Below are 23,405 nucleotides of genomic sequence, written 5' to 3'. Positions count from 1 at the left end.
AACCGCGTTCTCTGTAGCAAGAACCTTTCCATCCTCATCCTTGATGCACCTCACTTGGTTTAGGTCTCTTGTCTTCTTTTCCCTTGCTCTAGCTAGTTTATAGATATCCAACTCTCCTTCTTTGGTATCTAGTCGCTTATACATATCATCATAAGCCGCTAACTTAGCTTCTCTCACAGCTTTCTTCGCCTCTTGCTTCGCTTTTCTATACCTTTCACCATTTTCATCGGTCATATCCTTGTATAAGGCTTTACAACATTCCTTCTTAGCCTTCACCTTTGTTTGTACCTCCTCATTCCACCACCAAGATTCCTTTTGGTGTGGGGCAAAGCCCTTGGACTCTCCTAATACCTCTTTTGCTACTTTTCGGATACAACTAGCCATGGAATCCCATATTTGGTTAGCTTCCCCCTCTCTATCCCACACACACTGGGTTCAGTTAAAAATCCTCAACCCCCAAAAAAGATGACATCTTTAAGTATTATTGAGTGTTACACATGCAGTAAAAGTATAATCCAAAACCAAAACATAGGTAATTAGCAGCTTACCTTCTTCACCATCATTGCCATGCTGGGTAGGAACAGAGCCAGTTTGGTTTCCACCAGTTGTGAGATAATGACTGGTGGTAGTGTGATTCCCCTCGGCATCGAGTGCCAATTCTGGAGTTCTACTGTTTGGGACTGCCATTGATTCAGTGTTGTTTGTGTGTTATTTTTTCTGCTGCAAATTCTCATCTGGTTCTGCGAGGACCCTAAATATTAGAGGAAGGATGAGTTGCTTGACTTGGTCTTCCCGTAAAGAACATGAAATGTATGTTCTTTCCCCTCTTTCTTTCTTTTCTGTTTTACTGTTTTTTTTTTTTTTAGGAAAACTAGCAAAAAAAATTCAAAAAAAACTTCTCTTTTAACGAAAAACCATTTTTAAAGGTATAGTGAATAGAGCAAATTAAATATAAAAATATGATTTTTCGTTAAAAGTAAACAGTACCGGAGTATTTTGTTAAAACTTCCTTCTTTTTTTTTTTTTCTCTTTCCGGACTCTCTCTTTTGGGGTTTTAATTATTCCAGAAAAAACAGAATGACCAAGCGATTAAGCAAGCCTTGATTCCCATTAGAATTGTTAAAAATGGAAACCAGGTGAGTCAGAGTATCTGAGACTCTGACAGTCATTAGATTATGAGATGAGACTGCAAAATCCAACATGCATGCAAGGTTTGCTTCCTACTTGTTTCCTCATTATTGCCGCGAAATTTCCGCACTCACTTTTTATTCGGTTGCAAAACCTATGACTATCTTCAACCCTTGGATTAAAAAAAAATTTAGATTTTAACTCAAAAATATATTTTTTCCTTATTAAAGAATGAATTTAGGATTCTTAAAGTAAATTTTTTTTTTAAAAAAAAACTATGTAAACTATCTTAATTTAATTTTATGAACATTTTAACCAAAAAATATTTAGATTCCGATAAATATTGAAAAATGTCACATCTCAGTCTAGACTCTGCCGTAGCACGATATTGTCCGCTTTGGGCTTATCATTCCCTCACGGTTTTGTTTCTGGGAACTCACAAGCAACTTCCCAATGGGTCACCCATCATAGGATTGCTCTCGCCTAAACTCGCTTAACTTCGGAGTTCCGATGGAATCCTAAGCCAGTGAATTTCCAAAATGCCTCGTGTTATAGGGAGAGGAGCATGCACATTTAAGGCATATCACCCCCTCTCCGTTGGTTTATGTGGGATCTTACAATCCACCCCACTTAAGGGGAACTCAGTGTTCTCGCCAGCACATCTGCACCAAACGGCAGAGTGGCTTTTGGACTTCGTGGCAGGTATGAAAATTGTTCCTCTCATTGAGATCTACATTTCTGTGAAATTTAAGAATTTTTAGAAATAGTGAAATTTTCCGGCGAACCGTGGCGGCGCGTGGGCCGAGACCCCACCTGATCTTCCTAGGCTAATTTGGATGCCTCGATTTCATATTTGACATCCGTTTAGTGAAATTATGATATTTTAATGTAGTTTCGTAGTTGACCACCTAGTTGGCCGTCATGAGGTCCTTGCATGAATTGACGTTCCGACTGTTGGATCATTCCAAAACTTTAAGATGTTGTTCTAAAAGCTTAATGTGGATTTTTGGAAGTTACGGATTGGAAATCCGAGGTACAGATCTTCCGAATCGAGTTATGTAGGGTTGTGGACCCTACCGTCGACCTTTGACCGACGGTTGACTTTTGGTCAATGGGTTTCAAACCATTCTAAAACGTCCTTGGGGATGTGTTTATGTAAGTTACATGTTCTATCAATAAGAATTCTGAGACGTGATTTGATAATTATTCTAGACACCGATCGTTCATGACGTCTTGATATTCGTGCTAGGGAGTTGTAGCGCAGACTCCAGGTGAGTGGGCAGTTTATTTTATACCTATACATATTTATAGTTTCCTTAAATGCGTAGCTACTTCACCTTAACGCTTATATTGCCAAGTATTCGTTATTGTGATATTAAATGTGATAAATGCTGCTATATGGTTCTGTACATGCTCATCTTGCTGCACCGGTGTTAGTACTCGCCCCAATGCCAGGGCCAATCCTTCATGTGTATGTTCACATCGCATCGTTCGCTCGCCTTGGATCCAATTTAGGTGTCAGTCCTGTTGGGTAGATTGCATTAGGCAATCCGACTTGTATGTGAGGTGTTTCTGCACCAATCTTCACATGATCATAGTACTAAAGCGTATTGATTACACCCAGTCATATTCGTGTCAGAGATTATCTGTTCGAACTCGTGTGTCAGCTTAGATGAATGAACACTTAGCTATACTTGATTATCACATTATTATATTACTGCGACATTTGATATATCATGACTTGGCATATTTCTGGTTAGATTGTTGTTGTACTGTTGTTTACATACTTACGTAGTATGTTTTAAGGAAACTATACTTGTTTTACAGCGAGGGGTTTGTATGTTCGAAAATAAAGGTTTTCCTTACAAACGTTGTTTTGCTGACCCACTTAACTTTGTTTTTCGCCCCTTTAGGTTTAAAAGCTGGGCTTACGTGTAAACGAGGGTTCTAGAAAATCTCAGGAGATGGTTATCTTCAGTGGTATAACCCTCACCCTAATTACTGTAATGTTCTTATGCTCTACCATCATGTGTGAAAATGGATGCAATCCCGCTCACCCCCACACTCTTTTGTTTAGGCACCTTTAGGTTTAAATTTATTCACATTCTTTTTCCATTACACTACACTTTATGGCTTCGTCACCCTCCAAATGTTGGCCAGCACAACTCGATTCGGAGTCCAATTGGACTTTCCGGGTCGGGATGTGTCAAAAAATCACTAAACTAACACAATGAAACTTGTGGAACACTATGAAAGAATATGAAACACATGAAAGAATATTGAAAAGTCACTAAAATGACACCATGAAACTCCTTAGATCTCATTTGATCATATTAAATCTTAACCATTGGATTCAGTGAATATGTAAATATAAAACTAAAATAAAGTTACATATATATGGTGGACCAACTCACTAACCCGGGGGAATTTTGGGCTAAATTTGTCTAAAAAAATAAGTTTTTGGTTAAAACTCATATTAAGCCCAAAGGTTGGAGCAAATTGAGATATGTTTAAAACCTAAAATTTGAGTTTTATTCTAAGGGTTGAAGTATGTCCAAGAGAGAAATGTGTGAAAATAAAAAGAACTCAAAAATCAATTTTGCTTTTTAAGAAGAATATAATCACTTTTTTCAACGTTCTTTTTAACATTTTATTCACATTTTTTTTTACATTTTATTCACATTTTACTAATTTTTCGACACGGCTAACGTTTACCATGCTCCTATAATACTTTTATGAAATGACACTTTGGGTTGTTGAAAATTGAAAATACCAGATATCTCCGAAAGAGCAGGGAAGAAGGCATTCGACTTGACTGATATGAAATGCCCACCAAAATATCCATATTTCCACTTCCTCGTCTATCAAAGTCAAGTTTGATTACAAATGACTCATAAATATGTCGAACATCTAATGGCCAATTTCACTTAGCTCCGGTTGCTCAGAAAGTCGTTGTGACAATGACCCGAACAGGGGACTAAATTCAATAGACGGCGGAATAACGCAATGGACCTTCGTGAGGATTGGGGACCTTGAGATGTTCCAGTATCGGAGAAAATTTCAAGCCAATGATTCTCACCTCTGGATTTGAGTGTCCATCCAGAAAAGTATCTGTGATCTGCAACCAGCACCATTCAACATTATTTATCATGCTACAGATTGTCAAGACACGATACAAAATTAGAACACCGATCACAGTTTGTACGTACCTGGGTGCATCCAACAAGTTTTAGTATTCTCAGTGATAGGCAGCTGTCCACGATTAAACCCAGGGCCTCATCTGTAATATTCCGGCACCATGATAGATCTAGGGTATGCAACATCCTTGACCGTTTGGCAAGTGATACGGCTGTGTTGTGGCCGACCTGAAATGAACCCAATCCATATTATAATGTAGGAGCAACTAGTTATGGCTATGTAGACCAGGGTCTCACTCAACATCAAGCCTACTGCTCAATCAAGTGGCGAGCAGATTATCACAGTCAAACCCCAACTTTGGTTCATGCAATTTAGCATGCATATACATTATCGAAAGTGTGAGTGCGAGTGAGTTTGGGTGCACACACAAATTCATTGGGAATGTTTCTATTCCTGTTCTTATACAAGATGTGAGTGTGTGTGTGTGAGAGAGAGAGAGAGAGAGAGAGAGAGAGAGAGAGAGCAAAGTTTTACCATCTGGATATGATTTACTGAAAGTTCCTGTAAGCATTCTCCAGAAGTTTCCAGGAATGCAGCAATGGCTTCATCACTGTTACACAGGGAATAGATTGTTCTGTAAGTTTATCACTCAGAGGAATGCCTATCGTGTGAGCACCAAAATGAAACTAAAATCACATCAGCAAATAATAATATAAATATAGCAAGTTCTATTATCGACTCAATAGGGATCAACAATCCAACCCAGAAAATTCATCAAAGGTCAGCGCACATAGAACTACTCCATTTATTCTCATACCATATTAATTAGTCATATGCATTCTGTCTAAACAGGAGTAAGTACTAGCATTGCAATAATCTAGCAAAAACAAGCTAATAATCATATCTACTTTGATGGAAAAGAGCAAAACTAAACCTATTCATTAGGAAATCACCTGAATGGATTCCGACGAAAATTTAATGTTTGAATTGCTCGGCAACCATTTGCAAGATATCCTAAAGTAGAATCAGTCAATTTGTTCAAGTTAGCAAGGTCAAGTACACATAATCCCGAACAGGTTTCAGCTATCACTTTCACAGAAGAATCTGTTAATTTTCTGCACGAAATTAAAGCAACCCCGCATAAGTAGAAAAACAACATAGAATTCAATGCAAAAGTTGCACACTGTGTTAGAAAGACTTACACACAATCAGTCAGAACAAGCTCCTTCAAACTGTGACCACAAGCTGTAATAAATTCTCTAATAAAACTGTCATAAACATTTTCAAAGCCTGCTAGCGAAAAAACCTCCAAACGCTCAAGCTTCTTGAGTGCTGGTAGCATAAGCATAGCATCAATGCCCTGGCAATCATTTAGATAAAGTTCCTTCAGAACTGATCCCAATGAATCAGCTAAAGTGCTAATACTCGAGTAAGTGAGAAGAGAGCACTGGCTGAGGTTTAGAGATCTTAGTGCCGGGGCAGAAGATATAAGTTCACCAAGCCCAATATCCGAAAGACGGCACGCACCACTTAGGGATAAAGTGACTAGGTTAGGCAAGCAATTTGATGACCGAGCTAAAGTAGAATGCAATATATAATCTGGCATACAGCGCCCACACTGATCAAGTTGTAGCACCTGATTTCACCAGAGAGAAAAAATTTCAGATTACAAGACAAGAAGCTGGAAGTCTACACTCAATGAACAATGAACTTTCATATTACTGATAAAACAACAGAAATGGCTTCCAGTGAGCCATTAATCCTTTTTTAAATGCAGGTTGCAAAGCTACGTTTATCAGGATAGAGCAGGAAACATGAAAAAATATGTTTGCTCAGAAGCATCAATACCATACAAAGTAGACTTTCAGCACCAATAATTTCCCACCACATCCTTGTTGCAACAAAATCGACACTGAAAGCTCTAACACAGGAATTATGATCAGTCCATCCTTCTTTACATTCAGATATGAATGTGATCATAACAAATTGATATGCTCTCTCTCTCTCTCTCTCTCTCACCGCTCCCAGTTAACAGGAGTGTCAGTACTATAAGAAGCAGAATCTAACCATTCAGGATAAAAGCTCAGTTCAGTTAAATGAGTATCACAATACAATAAGAGCATACTCATCTACTACCTATGAACCATAATTGCATTCATACATAGCAAGCTTGTCCGTTGACTCAGAAACTAAGTATTTCAAGTTCACCTGACACATTACACGTGCACCGGATACAAATAAACATTATACATGCAAAACAGAAGCTCAACCAAAATAAGAGAACATACTGTTAAATTGGTGGTGTCGCACTGCTGAAAAGAGTCTTTAAACTGCTCCTCTGTCATCCATGAGCAATCCCGTAACCGAACCTCTGTTGGAGATCCCTGAACAAAAAGCTCGAATAAATGACTGTTCATTTTTCGAGAATCACAAAGCATCTGACTTAGCCGGTGCCTCAAAGCATCTGCCACGTGGTCAAGTGAAACAATTGCATCAGCATTCTTAGCGAGAACCAACAAACACAGATCTTGCAGTGAGGGGACCAAAATCTTTGGGAGGGGACGATCTGGAAACTTCTTAGGAACCCAATTCACTGATGATTGTTTGGTCTTGTTAGAGGGCACTGGCACATCTTTTTCTGCTCGATCCTTAATAATTTTCATGGCCGTAGAGAAGGGACCAGGCCAATCTTCGATATCCTGTGCCACTTCAGCATCAGGAGGCAAATGATTCACCTGTTCCTCTTCAGCAGAAAAGTATGCAAATCGAGCTGCATTTCGCCTAGCTATTTCGCGAAACCGCTCCATGTATACGTTTCCATCTGATACATTCTCTCTTGTATTAGTGTTACTGTTATTTACCTGCCCTTGATCGTGCAATGCAACATTTTCTTCCATATGAATCTGAGACGAAAATACATTGTCCACTGCTACATTATCTCCTATATGAATAGGAACCGTAAACACATTGTCAACTGAACTAAAACCTTCTGATTTCACACCCAATTCAACTTCATCGTTACCACTCAATAAAACCGCTTCTCCAACCAATTTCCCTTTTCCTTTTTCTTTGCTGCTGTATCTCCTTCTGCCCTTTTCTGTACCATTCTCACTGGGAGTCGGGTCGCCTTCGAAGTCTTCGATCACATCACTCAACTTCATCTTCCCTTTTGGATTACTACTCTTCAACACGTTCTCACTTGCCCTCTCCGCGTCCGAGTCCGAATCCGAATCCAACTCCACCACATCGACACCATTGACTACAGAACCACTCTCCCCCAACTTTCTCTTCGCTCTCTCTCCTCTTCCAACTTCATCTTCCCTAGTCACGGTACCATGCTCATCAGCATCTAAATCAATCACCATAGCTCCATTACTACCACCATCCACACCCCGTTTCGTCACTTTCTTCCCTGACCGCAGACTCAAAAACGGCGTACTCGCTCCATCCTCCCCTTCACATTCGGAAGCCGGAAAATTAATATCGATCTCCAACTTCCTTTTCTTCTCACCGCAATCCCTCAAAATCCCTAAATCATAACTCAGCCCTAATTCTACCAAACCCCTCTTACCCTCTCGAATTTCTACCTTCTCCTGTCCTCCAGAAACCAATTTCAACTCCTCAGTCCCTTCCTCAACTCCCGAAACCATAATCCTCTTCCCAAACAGATTAAAACCCACCTCTCCATTCGAATCACGATCGTCACCTTCTTCCCCGCCGCCCCCTCTGGCCACCATCTCGGCAGAACCCGGAGACTTGGAAGCGAGACGTATACTCCGCCGCCGCATCACTCCTCCCGAGACAGGGACCGAACCGGAGCCCAACCCGAGAGATCCTTTTTGGGGATTGGGGCCAAAATTAGGGTTAGGGTTTCGGGGTTGGTAGGAGAAGGAGGTCGAAGTGGTAGGTGGAGGAGTGGGGGACTCGTGGGTCTGGGCTGGCGTGGGGGGCTCTAATTTGAGCCGAGTCTTGGACTTAGGCGGCGTCGTTTTGGGGGAGGCAATGTCGCAGGACCTAAGAACCGTCATTTGATCGGATTTGATTGATGGAGAGAAATGCCGCGAAATGACGGGATACGGAAGCGGAAGGTGGGCGGAGAGAATCGGAGAAATTGGAAGTGACACTCCTCTTAATTAGGGTTTTCGTAAAGAGAGAAGCTTTCTCCGTACGCTTAATTTGGGGCCGGTTCGATTTTCCCGCCAGACAAAAACATGAATGGCGTGCGCAGCCGCAACTCTTTTCGCACGTTTTCATTGCTACTACAAATCTTAAAATCCAAAATTTGCCCCTAAATCCATCACAATTTCACAAACATATCCCTAAAGTTTACATCAATTGCCATTTAGTCCTCCATAGGTTTTTCCCTCTTTTAATTTTCAATTGTCCAAACTTCAATTTCAATTTTACTAACTTGTCATTGGTTGAGGAATAGTTTTCTCTACTAGCTTTATGTAAGTGTGTGGTACAACTTGCTTTGATATGAGCTCGAAACCTGATTGTGATTGACTCATGTATTGTTGCAAGACTTTATTATTAGTTAGTTTTTTCGTTTCAAATCGTATATCTTTTATCAAATAAAAGAACATTTGGTATATTTTCATATTTATTGTTTTACCCTTAATACAATGTCGAGTGTACCATTGTTTTGTGAAAATATCAAAGAATTTTGGTCGAAATTTGATGTTATCGTTAAATTAAATAACCATAGTAAGTTGACGATTTAATGTCACAATATCGAGTCACCATAAAAACAAAAATATCGGCGATATTTTGCTGATAGTTTTGAAACCCACATCACTTAATCGCTGTGAATTTCAAACACGACACCTCATGCTTCTTGAAACTCACATAAATAGAGGACCCAATGTGAACATTATTAACACTATTCGACTAAAATTATATTAATAAGGTGATAAATTTCCTCAATAATATGATTTTCTAATGTTAGTATACTAATTCATCTTATACTATTGTGTGTGGTGATTAGTTTATGGATTGACACAAACACAATAATGATATAAGGTCATTTCCAGCCAAGACATATACACCACTTTTAACTCGAAACTATCTCTAAAGTTTTGCTTGTAGATGTAAAAGTCAATGACCAATTTTCACTTTTTAGATTAGAACCAGGACCTCTCCCTCTGAAAGAAAACCCTACCCTAGCAGCACCTTGCCGCTGACCCTTGCGAGGGCTTGGGCTAGCAGCATCCTCACATTTCCTTCTCCTACCTTTTTCCCATTTCCTCCTACGCCTTCCACAACCAGCGCTCATCCCTCTCTCCTTCTTTCTTCCTTTTTTTTCCCTTTCTTCACTCTTCCCAGCTTTCCTCTGAGTTTTTTTTTAGATTTCCTTGGGCTTAGTCCCAATTTTCCTAGAGCTTGTCTCATATCTAAGTTCCATGCCCGTTTCTTAGCTTCCCCAATGATTTTCGATGTTTTCCTGTTTCTCTTTCACCCAAATTTCTTCCCCATGCTTTCCCAAATCTCATTTCTCATTCAGCCATAAGCTTGCTTTTGAAGTGTTTGACCTGATTGGTTCCCTTGATCCATACCTCACAGCCCCTTGCCTTCCCCGGCTTGCCGGAAAATTTGAGCGAAGTGTGGAACATTTTGCGTCGTAACAAGGGTGTTTTACACACCTCATTCGACCTTCCCCTTTTTCTTTCTTTGTTTGGTTCTTTGGTTCTCTTTGCAGGTGTTGTTGTCGACGGTTTGGATCTCGAGGGTTCGATTTGGTTCGGTGTTTCAAGTTAATCTTATGGTTTGTATGTGATTTGGAATTTGGTGCAATCTTCGTGGGTGCGGCAGGTTACTTTCCAACATTGGAGATTAGGGTTTCCTTTTGTTGCTTTGTTTCTTTTGATGGGCATAAGCTTGGTTGGGCCTCCTAGATGTTTTGGGTTATTGCTTACTTTTTGTTTTGGCCCTTTGTTGTTTGTACTTATTTTCTTAATTAATGAATGTTCTTTTTCCGACCAAAAAAATATATATATGTAAAAGTTAGTATTGGCAGGTAGTTTGATTCCACTTCACTTAGAACAATTCCATCGCTACTCTTTAGCTGGCACCCAGGCCAAAAAATGGACTAGCTTCTTTTCAATTTGCTCCATTCTAGCCTTTTAGGCTGGCACCCGGCCCAAGCCAAGCCACAGGCCGACCCATAATCGACAGAGAAAGGAGACGGCCCATCTGACGCCAGCGTGGCGTGGGAGGGCGTTTGACCGTTCGCGTCTTCCTTCTTACGTCCTCGTCCAGTCGTCCTCCTCATGGCCTCGTCCTAATGCTGCTTGACCGACTTCGCCGAACCACCCACATACAACGATAGTGATGATCGTCAACGAGTATACGAGTTCTTGGCTCCGTGCATCCTCCTTGTTTCCTCGTCCAGTTGTCCTTCTCGCCTTCGACTCATACTTGCTCATCCTCCTCTTACACCTCTAAGGTCTGCTTGAATTGATTTCACATTTTAAGAATTAGCCCAATTAATTGAGGGGTTGCGATGGAGGAGTTTTTGTTGATTGTGGCTGCGATGACGGAGTTAGGGCTGTGATGGAAGAGTTGTTAGTTCTGATATTTCTAATGGAGTTTGGGCTACAATGTTGGTTGTGATGGAGGATTTGTGGGTTGTGAAGGAGGAGTCAACAGGAAGATAACATATTTCGTTTTTTTTTTTTTTTTTGGATTTTATTTATTTATTCTTTTATAAAAAAAATTAAAAAATTGGGCTGGGTGCCAGCACATTTTGTAAGGGTGGATATAGTTTATGCCAGAGCATTTTTTAGGGGTGAAGATGCATAGGGGTGGAAAAAAGTTCCCAAAAATCCCGAACCAAACCAAAAAAATACCGATCCCAAACCGAAAATGTCCAAAACTGATTTTCCCAAAATTTTTGGTATGTTATCCCGGAAAAATACCGAAATTTCGGTATGGGAATCGGGATTGTCTTCCCAATATTTTGGTATTCCCATACCAAACCGAAATATATATTTTTAATTATTATATATATATATATACACACACGCACGCACACAGATAATAATATATATAAATCATGTTGGCACAATAATGAAAAAATCATGTTACTTTATTTTTCATCCCTGCAACAAAGATATGAAGGATTATGACATGTGTTATGTGTCATTCTATTTCATTGATAGGAGTCACCTTTACTGGAAGTAACACAAACACCAGTGTCAAAGTTGTTGAAGAAAGTAGAGAACATAAACATCGGAAGTGTAATAAGTATTCCACAGAATCACAAAAAGGTATATAACTTTTGTAATAGGTTTGCCTTCTAGTGTATTCTTAAATGATAAAACAACTCTCTGTTCTATAGGTTATAAACTTATAAATGCATCTCAGTATTAAAAAAGAAGATATCATATAAAACTTATCCGCGGTTGCACTGGTGGTTGTTTAAGAGTTTAATGTTGCCTACCGATATCGTTTGATCAATTCATGCATTATTCCTTCTACCTCCTCAACTTCATGCCAGGTAACTCATCGGGAATATGAAGTTGAAATTAGTAATGGAAGAACAATCACGAAACGAAGGAAAACAAGAAGCATAGTAATGTTTGAAGTATGTACCTGATGATTTCAATGAAAATATAACAGCTATGGGAATCGGGAATACAGAATCACCAAAAGACCAAAAATATTTTGGGATTCCCGATTGTCCCGAAATACCAAAACTATTTCGGAATTCCCGAAAATTAGGATTTCCGAAATTTTGGTTTGGGATCGATCTTGAAATTGGGAATATCGAAAATTTCGGTTTGGGAATCGGGACTAAGGTTTTGGTTCGGTATCCCATACCGAACTACCTCTAGAGATGCATTTGGCCTGTTACTGTTCATTGGGGTATATCACTGTTCACTGAGTGGATTACATGGGCTGAGTGCTGGTGCATTTTTTTAGGGGTGAAACTGCTCTTATGACATTAATTTATACACGGATTCACACCTACCAGAATTTGTTTAGAGTATTACTATTCACACACTCATTTTTACTTCTCGCACACTCCTTTTAATTTTCGGCCGTATGATTGAATGAATTTAAGAAGATTAATGGACAAAAGTTAAGAAAGTATGTAGGATGTAAAAATAGATGTGTAAATAGCACTATACTTGTTTAATAGATGGAGATAGAGAAATTCGAACAGAGAAACTCTTTTTAGATTGGAAAGATGGGTAGAACTAAATATTTCATACACTTTTGAGTTAGTGATAATAGTTTAACACAATAGACTAGAGTGTTTCAAAGTTATAAAAGCACTGGAATTAGAATTCTTATTTACCCATAAAAAAAATATTTTCAGTAAAAACGCTCATAAAAGAAGCGTATGTTACAAATTTGTATCATTAGAGAACAAGAGTAAAGTCTAATAGGAAATTGACAATTGACCCCCCCGGATGTATAACATAATACTAATATCCCTTTCAATTCTCTTTACTTTACAATTGGTCACATATCCACACTAGTGAACATAAGTGAATATACAAAATATGTTCAAAATAACAACACTAAATAATAAATATATAAAAGAAGACGCGTTCTAAAAGATCTAGACTTTTCTTGTCATCTCATTTGGACCATTGTGATTACAGACGATACAGTACAACTGACCCCCCCCGGGGCGAAAAAAGAATATAACAACATGAATCCATCTCAGCATAATTATTGACACGTTTTTACAGTGCTCATTTCATAATAACACGTTATGTAAAAAAGTGGTGTTACGGATTTATTCCATATATATATAAGTGTTGTGAAATGTTTAGTGTTCACCGTACTTGAAAAGACTTGATTTGGTCCAGTACCTTCGTTCCTCTAAGAGCGGAAAATTGGAGCATTTTCATCATCGGTGGATGAAGAGTTGTGAACATAATAATGTCTGGTTGACCATGTTCCAAAAAATAAGATACTTTCGAGAAACGACGAGCACAATTGAAGTGGCTATACATACAAATCCATTTACGGATCTATATGCCTCGATTGGCAATGATAGGAGATTGACTCATATACGTGTGAGATTTGGAACCCAACAACGAGAAACTTTACTTAGTTTAGGAACTCATCCATCAACGGGGCACCCTTCGTAGTGAGGGAACTCCTCTGTTTTTAGTTTGACGAGCGACTGCTTTAGGTTCCGAAAAACACATAAACCCCGGAATTTTCGTAAAAAGGGGATTTGAGAGACTTGCGCTAATCAAAAAGCGGAAGAGGGACGAAGAAACTCGATCAATTACTAGAGACGAGCAAGAGCCAAGGACGCACTCGACAAGCAAATGTTCACACACTCATTTATACTTCTCACGCACTCTTGTTAATTTTTTACCATTGATCATTTTCAATTCATTCGATATGACACGTAAAAATAAAAAAATGGAGAAATTAGGTTCACATCCTTCTTTTTACTACTCCATTGATTAAAATCCTATTCATTTTCAATTTTTGATCAAAGTCCTTGGATATTAATAACATCATTAATTATTTGAATAATAAAATATTTTTATTTTTAAATATATCCCTTTAGTGTTAAAAATGTTACAATTAGTATATTTATATTTATGGCTAAATTTTTTATCATATATTTTTATTTTTAGTTTGTACCAATTTTTTTTTTCATTTTTAATTTGTACCCATATATTAGTTTCTTTTTGTGCCCATATTTTTTAAAGTTTTATTTGTGTTTGTACCCATGTGTATATCGTCACGTGACATTGTATATTTAATCAATGATAGAAAAATTAAATATGGTATATTTATGTTTTATGCCTAAACTTTGTATCATATATTTATATTTTTAGTTTGTACCCACTTTTTATTTGCAACATTTTTTTAAAATTTGTAGTATTTTCTTTTTAGTTTTATTTTGTACCCATGTATTAATTTCTTTTAGCACCTATATTTTTTTAAAATTCATTTGTACTCATAATTTTTTAATCTTTTATCTGTATCCTACTTTATTTATAATGTACCCATTCTTCTTTATTAATGTACCACTTTGTTATATGTGAAATGTACCAATTTGTTTTTGTAAAATGTACCAAATTTTTTTAACACTATGGATACATTCTTTTGCCATTTATTATTTCTTATTTTTACGTAGTTTTTATCTATTTATTCAATCAAAATGTTTGAATTTTTTTTATTGTAACAGTTTCTAATAGTATTATAATGAGGGATTTTAAATTTATAGGATTATAAATCTCATAAAAAGTAAATTGTAGCTACGGTTCCTTAACTTAACTTAATTGGAGCAATGGTCCCTCAACTAAAAATTCATTATCATTGGTCCTTCAACTCATCAAAACGTGCAACTATGGTCCTTCAACTAAAAATTCATTACCATTGGTCCCTCAACTTTAATTCAACTAGAGAAATAGTCCATTAACTTTAACCTAATTATAGCAATGGTCATTCCAACATAACTCGTTTTGACAAAGTTTTTGACGTAGTTGACGAAAATGACCATAATTACACACTTTGATGAGTTGAGAGACCCTAATTATATAAATGGTTATTCCAACATAACTTATTTTGACAAAATTTTGACGAAATTGATGAAAAAGATTATAGCTAGACATTTTGATAAGTTGAGGGGCCAATAGTAATAGATTTTTAGTTAAAAGACCATTGCTCAAATTTGATTAAAATTGAGGGGTTATTGTTACAATTTACTCATCTCATAAAATATCAAACAATTAATGTCAAAATTATAAAAATATAAATATTAATTGTAATATAATGAGAGGTACAAAGTCAAGGAACTTTGATCAAACTTTAAATATCATTCAGATTTTAGTCAAAGAATATTAAAGATCAGGACCTCATCCAAAATCTTTCAATAAAAAACGGCTACAAGTATCCCTTGAAAAATTGACAGATAAATTGACATGATTATATTTCCATGGAATCATTTTTATCCTTTTTCCCTCTAGAAAAAGGAAAAAAAAAAGGAATCGTGGTGAATGTTGGATCCAAATATTCCAATCGCAATTAGTGTCACCATCGTCATTGGCTACTGCCTTACTAAACAAATCCAAATTCCACCCCGAACCCGTTTTCGATTCTCTCATCACTCATCCCACCAGGCCCGGATTTCAGGACTTTCATTGAAAGGCTGGCTGCTGCTGCTCGCTGCTCTCTGGACAGCATTTAATGGCGATCGCAACCCAATCCAATCACCAACTGTAGCAATAAACACCACACTGATCACTTCAAACGCGGCGTTCTATAGTTTTTACAGAGTTTCAGGACATGGGTCACCACCGCCATATCCACAACGCCAGCGATGGCGTCTCGCAACAGCCCGAGATTCTCCGGTGCAATGACACGGCGAGCTCACTCGTTCAAGCGCAACCCCAACGCCAGCGCCGCCGTCGCCAACACCGGCAGCTCACACAGCAACAACGGAAGTGGCAGCGGCACCAACGGCGGCAATGGCGTGTTCGGCGGCGCCGGCGAGTACGAGATTGATCTCCAGCTGAACTCGCCCAGATCTGAAATCGGCGGGAACTCGGTTCCGGGTGATGGGTTTGACTCGGTTTTGGAAAGGAAGCAGACCCACAACCATGTGAGCCAGAGAGTAGCGTGGGGGTTTCTGAGAAGGCCAATTGGATCTGCAGTGGTGGACTCGCGGTTGAGGGAGAAGAGGAAACTTGGCCATTGGATGTTCTTTGCTTTTTGTGGGGTTTGTTTGTTTCTTGGGATTCTGAAGATTTGTGCAACTGGTTGGTTTGGATCTGTTATTGAAACTGCTACGTCCAATAAGGTTGGCAAAATATAATGTTGTATAATATATGCTTGTATGTCGTTCGTAGCTATGTTGGCTAGAGCAGTTCGAATCCGCTCCCCTTAGCTTAGATTAGTTAGAATATGCTCGAATTAAAGAAGAATGGTTTTCTGTTAGTATGTTTTTTTTTATCCAGTCTGTTACTATGTTTATATGTATGTTTTTATGTGTGTGTGTGTTTGAATGAATGAGTGAGTGAATGCTTTCGAGATTATATATGTTATGTTTGATGAGATTGTTTTTGTCAGTAAATGTTACTTGTAGTTTTCTGCTTAATACCGATACGCGAAATTTTTTTCATTGTATGTGCATTTGTACTTTGTTGGATTCTTTGTTTATCTGATTGCTCTTGGATTTCATGTTCGGCTGTACCTTTTCAAATTGTCCTAATATGGGTTCTTCTAAACTTAGGATGGTTCTGACTCCATGAATATTTTAAAACGGATGGATCAAAGCTCTCATGAATATGGATATCAGGATGGAGGAGGTCATGTTGAACAAACTATAATGATGGCGTCTGGTGTGAACCGTGTGGTTGTTGAAGAGATAAGCGCTGAAGTAAGTCTTAAAATCTCATGCATGGACTCTTAGATGTTCTCTTTCTTTTCTCTGTAGGCCTTTTCGATTATTCATTTGTGAAACTGACTCCTGGTTCAGTACACAGGTATCTGGTTCCGACCAAACAGTGAGAATTACAGTCAGTGCATTGAGTTGTCAAAAATTCACAAAAGTATGCAACACATTCAACTATATGACTTTACTCTTCTCTCTCGCTGTCTTCCTGCCTATGTTTGTTTAGATTTTGTGAACTTGAGGTTCTCATTATCTCATGTCCTACTTCCATCTTTTGGCAGAGCTGGACGTGAAGACCAATGGTTACATTCTTATAAATGCCAATGGCGGCTTGAATCAGATGAGATTTGGGGTCTGGCTATTGTCTACTTTGATTGTTTCTACAATTTAATAATCTATTATATATTACTCTAGTCTGATGCATGGAAATTTTAGAGTGCAGATTTGTGATATGGTTGCTGTTGCTAAGATTATGAAGGCAATGCTTGTCCTACCTTCACTTGATCACACTTCCTACTGGGCTGATGAGAGGTTTGTTTGTTTCCATATAATTGTGAATGTCCCGTATAGTTATTCAGCCCTCTTCATGCTCCAGATGATACACATTCAATTTTCCCAGTGATATTCTCCAAACTAATACTTCATTTTCATATCTACTTGCAGTGGTTTTAAAGATCTGTTTGATTGGCAACACTTCATTGAGACTCTAACGGATGATATCCACATAGTTGAAACATTACCCTCAGCCTATGCTGGAATTGAGCCATTCAACAAGGCACTAATATCTTGGTCAAAGGTCAGTATCAACTTATATATCTTATGAGTAATGTTTATTACTTCATCTTTGGTGGAGGAACATAGGATAAGCCTTCATCTTTGGTAGAGGAACATAGGATAAGCAATCATTAGGGATGCAGTGTTATATTCTAAAAAGATCTAGATTTTTGGTTATTAAATTGCCATTCAATGCACAAGAGTGGCTACTCTTTAAGTGCAACGCCAACATATCTCATGTTTACCATTTTTAGACTAATTACTGTCAAATGATTAGCATTCATTTTTACAGGCTAGTTATTATAAGTCAGAGGTTCTCCCACTGTTGAAGCAGCACAAAGTAATCTATTTCACTCATACGGATTCTCGGATTGCCAATAATGACCTCCCAAGTTCCATCCAAAGGCTGAGGTGCCGTGTGAATTACAGGGCATTGAAGAATTCAGCTCCAATAGAAGAACTTGGAAAAACCTTGGTTTCTAGAATGCGGCAAAATGGAGGCCCTTATCTTGCTCTTCATTTGAGGCAAGTGTTAATAAGTTTAAACTTTAATATCAGATGGACCGTTTCACTCTCTTGGTGCTCAGGAAGTTAGTGATCTTTCAGAGATGAAATGGAGATTTATGTTAAATATTTGTATTCCTATATATAATGAATTTGCATTAGTAAAAATAGGTTTCGTTTGCTTTCTTTGATAAGTAGGGTGATTTCAGCAACTTATTGTAAACTTTTCTCCCTCTTATTAAACTGTAATTTCTTCATCAGGTATGAGAAGGATATGCTTGCGTTTACAGGCTGCAGTCATAGTTTGACTGCAGAAGAGGACGAAGAACTATGTAGAATGCGATATGAAGTCAGCCACAGAAATTAATGGGACAGAGAGAAGGTTGCTTGGGGGCTGCCCACTGACGCCAAGGGAGACTTCACTTTTGCTCAGAGGGCTTGGTTTTCAATCCAGTACCAGGATTTACTTGTTAGCTGGTGAAGCTTATGGGAACGGAAGTATGCAACATCTTGAGGATGAATTCCCCAACATATTTTCCCATTCCACTCTCGCTGAAGAGGAAAAGCTGAGTCCATTCAAGAATCATCAGAACATGTTGGCTGGTATAGACTATGCTGTTGCCTTACAGAGTGATGTTTTTCTTTATACATATGACGGAAACATGGCAAAAGCAGTGCAAGGTCATAGGCGCTTTGAGAACTTTAAGAAGACCATCAATCCAGAGGTAAATACATAACCTATTTTCTTACAACTACTTTTAGCATGATTATTTTTCTTTTCTTTCGTTACATCTTCAGCGTACAATAAGTGCCATTCCATTGTGGATGCAGGATGAATTTTGTAAAACTTTTCGATAAGTTTGACACTGGAAAAATCTCTTGGAACAAATTCTGTTCCAAGGTGAAAAAGCTTCACATAGACAGAGTTGGAGCTCCATATCCGAGAGAGCCTGGTGAGTTTTCGAAACCGGAGGAAAGCTTTTACGCGAATCCATATCCAGGCTGTATACGTGAAACAAGATGGAAAAAGTAGAGGCCGCTAAAAGGTTTTGCATTAAATCACCGCATGAGATCAGCTTCGTGCAAGACATCAAGGTATGTGCTGCCATTATTCAAACGAATCGGCATGAGATTGGCAATCTTAAATTTCCAACTGCAAAATAAATCAGTAGGTCATTTGACATCATTGGGGTGGAAAAACAAACCTTCAAGCAGTGTAAACTGGGACACAATGTTCTTTGCAGCCTAATTTGAGGTTCAACACAGAAGTCACGTGTGCGTTCTCCCAACGACTACTGGAAAGTAAAGATTGATACCATGAACAGAGAACCTCCTTGCCGGTGTACCACAGCAATTAGATTTACACTGATGTTTTATTCTGCACGTACTTTTTCGTTCTTTTTTCGTCCATAGCATTTTTACTGAGGAGGTAGGGGGTTCCAAAATTGATAGGGATACAAAGGGTTGATACTGAATTGAATGTACTACTTCAAGATTTCAATAGTACAAAAATGTAATTCAAAGAATATCAATTTAATTACAAGCTGCAATTTGAGGAATTATGTTCTTTTGTTAATCGTAGTATACAAATATATGATGTATTAATACAGAACGTCGGCTAAAGAATTCCAAGAAATTTAAGGGGTGAATCTGAGTCACTTATAAGTAAACTTGAATGATATTGCCAATTACGTCCAATCATCCAAATTGATGCATGACTGGCAATTTTGAATAAACAGTTTATACGGTTGTGATTTGACGTAAGATAATTGCTTGGAACATAAAATTACAACCAGAAACAGCTTTCTTAAAATTCCCAAAAGTTAAGGAAATGGTCCTCAACAAGGAGAGGAGACGGATGGAGAAACAGAGGGTGCTAAAATAAGGCATCTCATTGCACAGATATTGCTTGGGCAAGTAGAAGCTGACAAAACTGTGCGCCCAAAAACAGAACCAAAATCCAAAAACATCAGACCAAAATTCTAGAAATCACTTAGGCTGTAGAATCGACTCAACCAGGTCCTGAAGAGGCGCAAGCTCCCCTTTTTCGATCAAGCGGAATTCCTGCGTCAAAATGTGAAAAAATGAACATCAAACAAAGAGAAGCGGAGCGAAGAACTTAAACTTACGAAAGAAAGGAGGTAGAGCTGCGTTATGTGTAGGCAAAAAGCTTACCGATGTGAAGAGAACAAAGTGCTTGAAGCAAGTGTTGAGGTGAGCTTCTTCCTTCAAGCTCACAATTTTCTGGAAATGAGAATGGTAGATATGCGCGTAAACACGAAACAATCGCTTAAAAATGGTCTTGACGACATCTTGGAAATTGGATGGAAAGGGTGCTCCTGTAGCACATAACAGCAGATAAGTTGATGGAGGGAGCTTCATCAAAATTCAGGTCTAATTAGCTTCAGAAAAGTTTTCTGCTTACCCAGTCTTTGAGGAAAGATGGATTCCTCGTCGAGCTGAACTTCGATCCAGTCCATTAGATACTCGACATATTTTGGAGCAGAGACCTCAATTGGTTTCTTGATTGTAACTCCATCAGCCCATCTGTACTCATACCTGTGGAGAGCTTAACCAAACTTAGCACTTAGGAAATAAGTTCCCAAAAAAATGCTTATCGAAGGAACTGTTGTCGAATGGGGAGAAACGATCAGAGTTAACAAAATTGTAAAAAGAAATTACTGGATGATCAAGAACTATACTTTGGCCCTGCAGACATTGTCGGACAAGTGACCGGCGTGCAGAACTCCGTGAGAGTTCCATATAGAAGGTTCACTTGGTTGAAAAAATCAACAGCTGTAAAAATTGAAAGAAGTTAAAATATATTGCAATAACAATTTTCCCAGTGAATTTTGTATTGATATGTAAATATGTAAACACGCACACATTAACACCATAAGAATTACGATGATCATTTTGAAGTTCTTACTGTTTACTGCCAGCCATTCGTTTATATCTTCGCCGGGAGGCAGACGAACCGCCTCCCTCAGGTTACCACTGCCCAAGGTAGCATCAATGTGTTTCTGAAGCTGGGCACCCTGCATTTATCAAAGTGTGTGTGTGTGTGTATATATATATATATATTTCTTCCATCAGGAAAAAAAAAATTCATGAAAAACCATTGAGAAATAAAAAACAAACCAACCACAGGACTAAGTAAACACGATCAGGGTTGGCTGAGGGATGTAATAACTAATAATAAGGGGTTTTTGAACATTAGTCCTTGCAAAAGATTAAAATTTAACAAAAAATCTGATGATAGATTACATATTCAATTTAATCCAGAAAAACTAATGAAAATAACTTGAAAACTTTGAGTTTTAACGATAAAGACAAAATAAAGGATAAAATAAATAGTACCAGGTTGACTTTTTAATGTAAAAATGTGGTTTTTCGTTATAATGAACAGTACCGGAAGCTTTTCGTTAAAGTTTCCATTTAATCCCTTGAAGTGTACTTTTGTCAAAATTTATATTAAATTTTTGTTATTTACTATGTATTTTTATTTAATCTCTCCACAGTAAATTTTAATTTTATTAATATGCACATATTTAGTTCTTTAATTATAAATGAGAAAATATTAAAAGAATTTTGTGATACAAAAATATATAAATACATAAGTGTACAAAAATGACTGCGCCGAAATATACAAAATTGACTTTTTTGTATCGAAATATTTATACACATATGATTGTACTGAAATATATTATAATGAACCTAAATGTATGTATCGAAATGTATTATATTGAATTAATGTACTCAAATGTCAATACCGAAATGTATGTACCGAATATAGTATATTGAATTAATGTACATAAAAGTCAATATTCAAATGAGAGGTATTATGTTTGAATATCGTAGATAGCAAATTCGATACTAAATTAAGTTATTGTGTGGCTTAACCGAATCCACCTCGCCTTAGTGTAAAATATATCGTTGTACTAAAAAAAAAACTCAAATGTGTGTACCAAAATGTACATACCGAAATGCATGTATATATTTCTATTTATGAATTAATGTACTTATATGTTTGTATCAATGGATATATCGAAATATTCAAATGTATTAATTTACCTAAATGAAGAACATAAAAAATTGTTATCGGACTATATATTATAAAAAAAATTAGTTGCCTAAATGTAGACATTAAAATATATTATGATAAATGAAATAAAAATTAAATTTAAATGTAATTAAAACATTAAAATAGGAATAAAAAGATAAATAAAACATCAAAATATAACTAATAAATGAGATGATTAAATGTACTAGAGACCAAAATTAGATTGTTATCTCACACAAGGTTATAGTCTAAAACTCATCTTTTTAAGGATTAAAATGAAATTCTCTAAACTAATAAACCAACCTTGCTACCGGATGGAGCGCTCTTTTTCGGCCGGAATGTCTTCTGGTTTCTGCTGAATTATCAAAGATGTAATTCAGGGTAGGACGAAAACATAAAAACATGTTCCGGATTCGAACAAAGAACAAAGTAACAGCTTTTATTATTGTCTCAAAGGCAATAAAACACCATGAATAAAAAAACCCTTTTGTTTTTCTGAACCAAATTTCAATGAGTAAACAGATAAATTTAAAATTTTGATTGGTGCCCAGATAGCAGAAACCTCTATCAAAACAAAATATAACAGGAGCAAAAGCATGCATCAAATATGACAGAGATATCAAAATCATCACAAAACCCAAGAAAAATCTTGAGACAAAAAAAAAAGTTTTGTTCTATAGAATTCATGATCCTGAATGTAAAATAAATAAATAAATAAAACAGATTAGTTTTGAATATATTGGATTTAAAAAGTTGGGATCATTAGGAACAAACCTGCTTCCCAGGCCAAAGAGACTCATGGTTCTTCTCTCTCTGTCTCGTCCCTCTCTCTTTCTCTCTCTAACTCTGCAGAATCCAAGGCGATAATAGAGGGACAATTCTAGAAGAAAGAAAGAAGGAATATATATACAGAAACACACTATATATGAACAGCATATTTATCTGTCTATATATACACTCTCTCTCTCTCTCTCTCTCTCTCTCTCTCTCTCTCTCTCTCTCTTCCTGCTTGACCTTGGTATGCCAGTCTGTCATTTACAACTCAGACTTAGAGAAAGGGGTTGTCTTCCTTTCTTTTCCATTTGATTGCCACCCTGCTAACCTGGCTCAGTCTCCTTATTTCTCTCATTTACTCTAAAATTTTATATTTATGTGGAAATGTTTAATACAACACGGGAAATAATGTCCGTACATTTTTTTTCTTTTTCTCCAAATCATGTTTATTTTTTACTTCTGCATTGAATAATAAAAAAAGAATTAAAAAATGTAAATGTCATAGCCCGTTCCGAAATACTTTTATCGAAGGTGTGAAAAGACTAGAATGCCCTTGGGCATTGAGATGAGTCGTATGTGACATGGTTTTAGAAGTGGACCAATAAAATTATTTTCCTAAGTTTTTGGGGCCAATGAGAACTAAACCTT

At 37.3% G+C, this 23,405-nt stretch overlaps 3 protein-coding genes across 4 annotated transcripts; 1 reads left to right on the top strand and 2 right to left on the bottom strand.

Annotated features, from left to right (window-relative positions):
- Positions 1-3,916: 3,916 nt before the first annotated feature.
- On the bottom strand, positions 3,917-8,495 carry LOC103400946 (uncharacterized). The gene is made up of 6 exons (XM_008339645.4): positions 6,555-8,495; positions 5,469-5,902; positions 5,220-5,381; positions 4,801-4,876; positions 4,338-4,493; positions 3,917-4,246 (listed from the first exon to the last, which is right to left on the bottom strand). Exons 1-6 carry the CDS (start codon positions 8,292-8,294, stop codon positions 4,112-4,114), a joined length of 2,703 nt encoding a protein of 900 aa, XP_008337867.2. The 5' UTR covers positions 8,295-8,495; the 3' UTR covers positions 3,917-4,111.
- A 6,761-nt stretch (positions 8,496-15,256) lies between these two features.
- Positions 15,257-19,470, top strand: LOC103400947 (O-fucosyltransferase 35). Its single transcript, XM_017323284.3, is given in 10 exon segments — positions 15,257-16,048; positions 16,481-16,627; positions 16,727-16,799; positions 16,924-16,994; positions 17,085-17,173; positions 17,306-17,438; positions 17,709-17,941; positions 18,182-18,277; positions 18,279-18,644; positions 18,749-19,470. Coding segments are annotated over 10 exon segments (1,893 nt in total). The 5' UTR covers positions 15,257-15,568; the 3' UTR covers positions 18,954-19,470.
- Positions 19,471-19,706: 236 nt separating this feature from the next.
- On the bottom strand, positions 19,707-23,091 carry LOC103400948 (MOB kinase activator-like 1A). Of its 2 annotated transcripts, none has more exons than XM_008339648.4 (7): positions 22,758-23,091; positions 22,287-22,335; positions 20,850-20,958; positions 20,623-20,716; positions 20,346-20,479; positions 20,096-20,259; positions 19,707-19,984 (listed from the first exon to the last, which is right to left on the bottom strand). In XM_008339648.4, exons 1-7 carry the CDS (start codon positions 22,781-22,783, stop codon positions 19,910-19,912), a joined length of 651 nt encoding a protein of 216 aa, XP_008337870.1. In that variant the 5' UTR covers positions 22,784-23,091; the 3' UTR covers positions 19,707-19,909. The 2 variants fall into 2 exon arrangements, with proteins under 2 accessions (XP_008337870.1, XP_008337869.1); XM_008339647.4 differs by having other exon boundaries at positions 22,287-22,338; positions 22,758-22,962.
- Between the last annotated feature and the right edge of the window lie 314 nt (positions 23,092-23,405).

The sequence above is a fragment of the Malus domestica genome, chromosome 15 (assembly GCF_042453785.1).
Source record: "Malus domestica chromosome 15, GDT2T_hap1".
In the NCBI taxonomy this organism is placed as follows: domain Eukaryota; kingdom Viridiplantae; phylum Streptophyta; class Magnoliopsida; order Rosales; family Rosaceae; genus Malus; species Malus domestica.
This window is presented reverse-complemented; position numbering and strand designations above follow the sequence as displayed.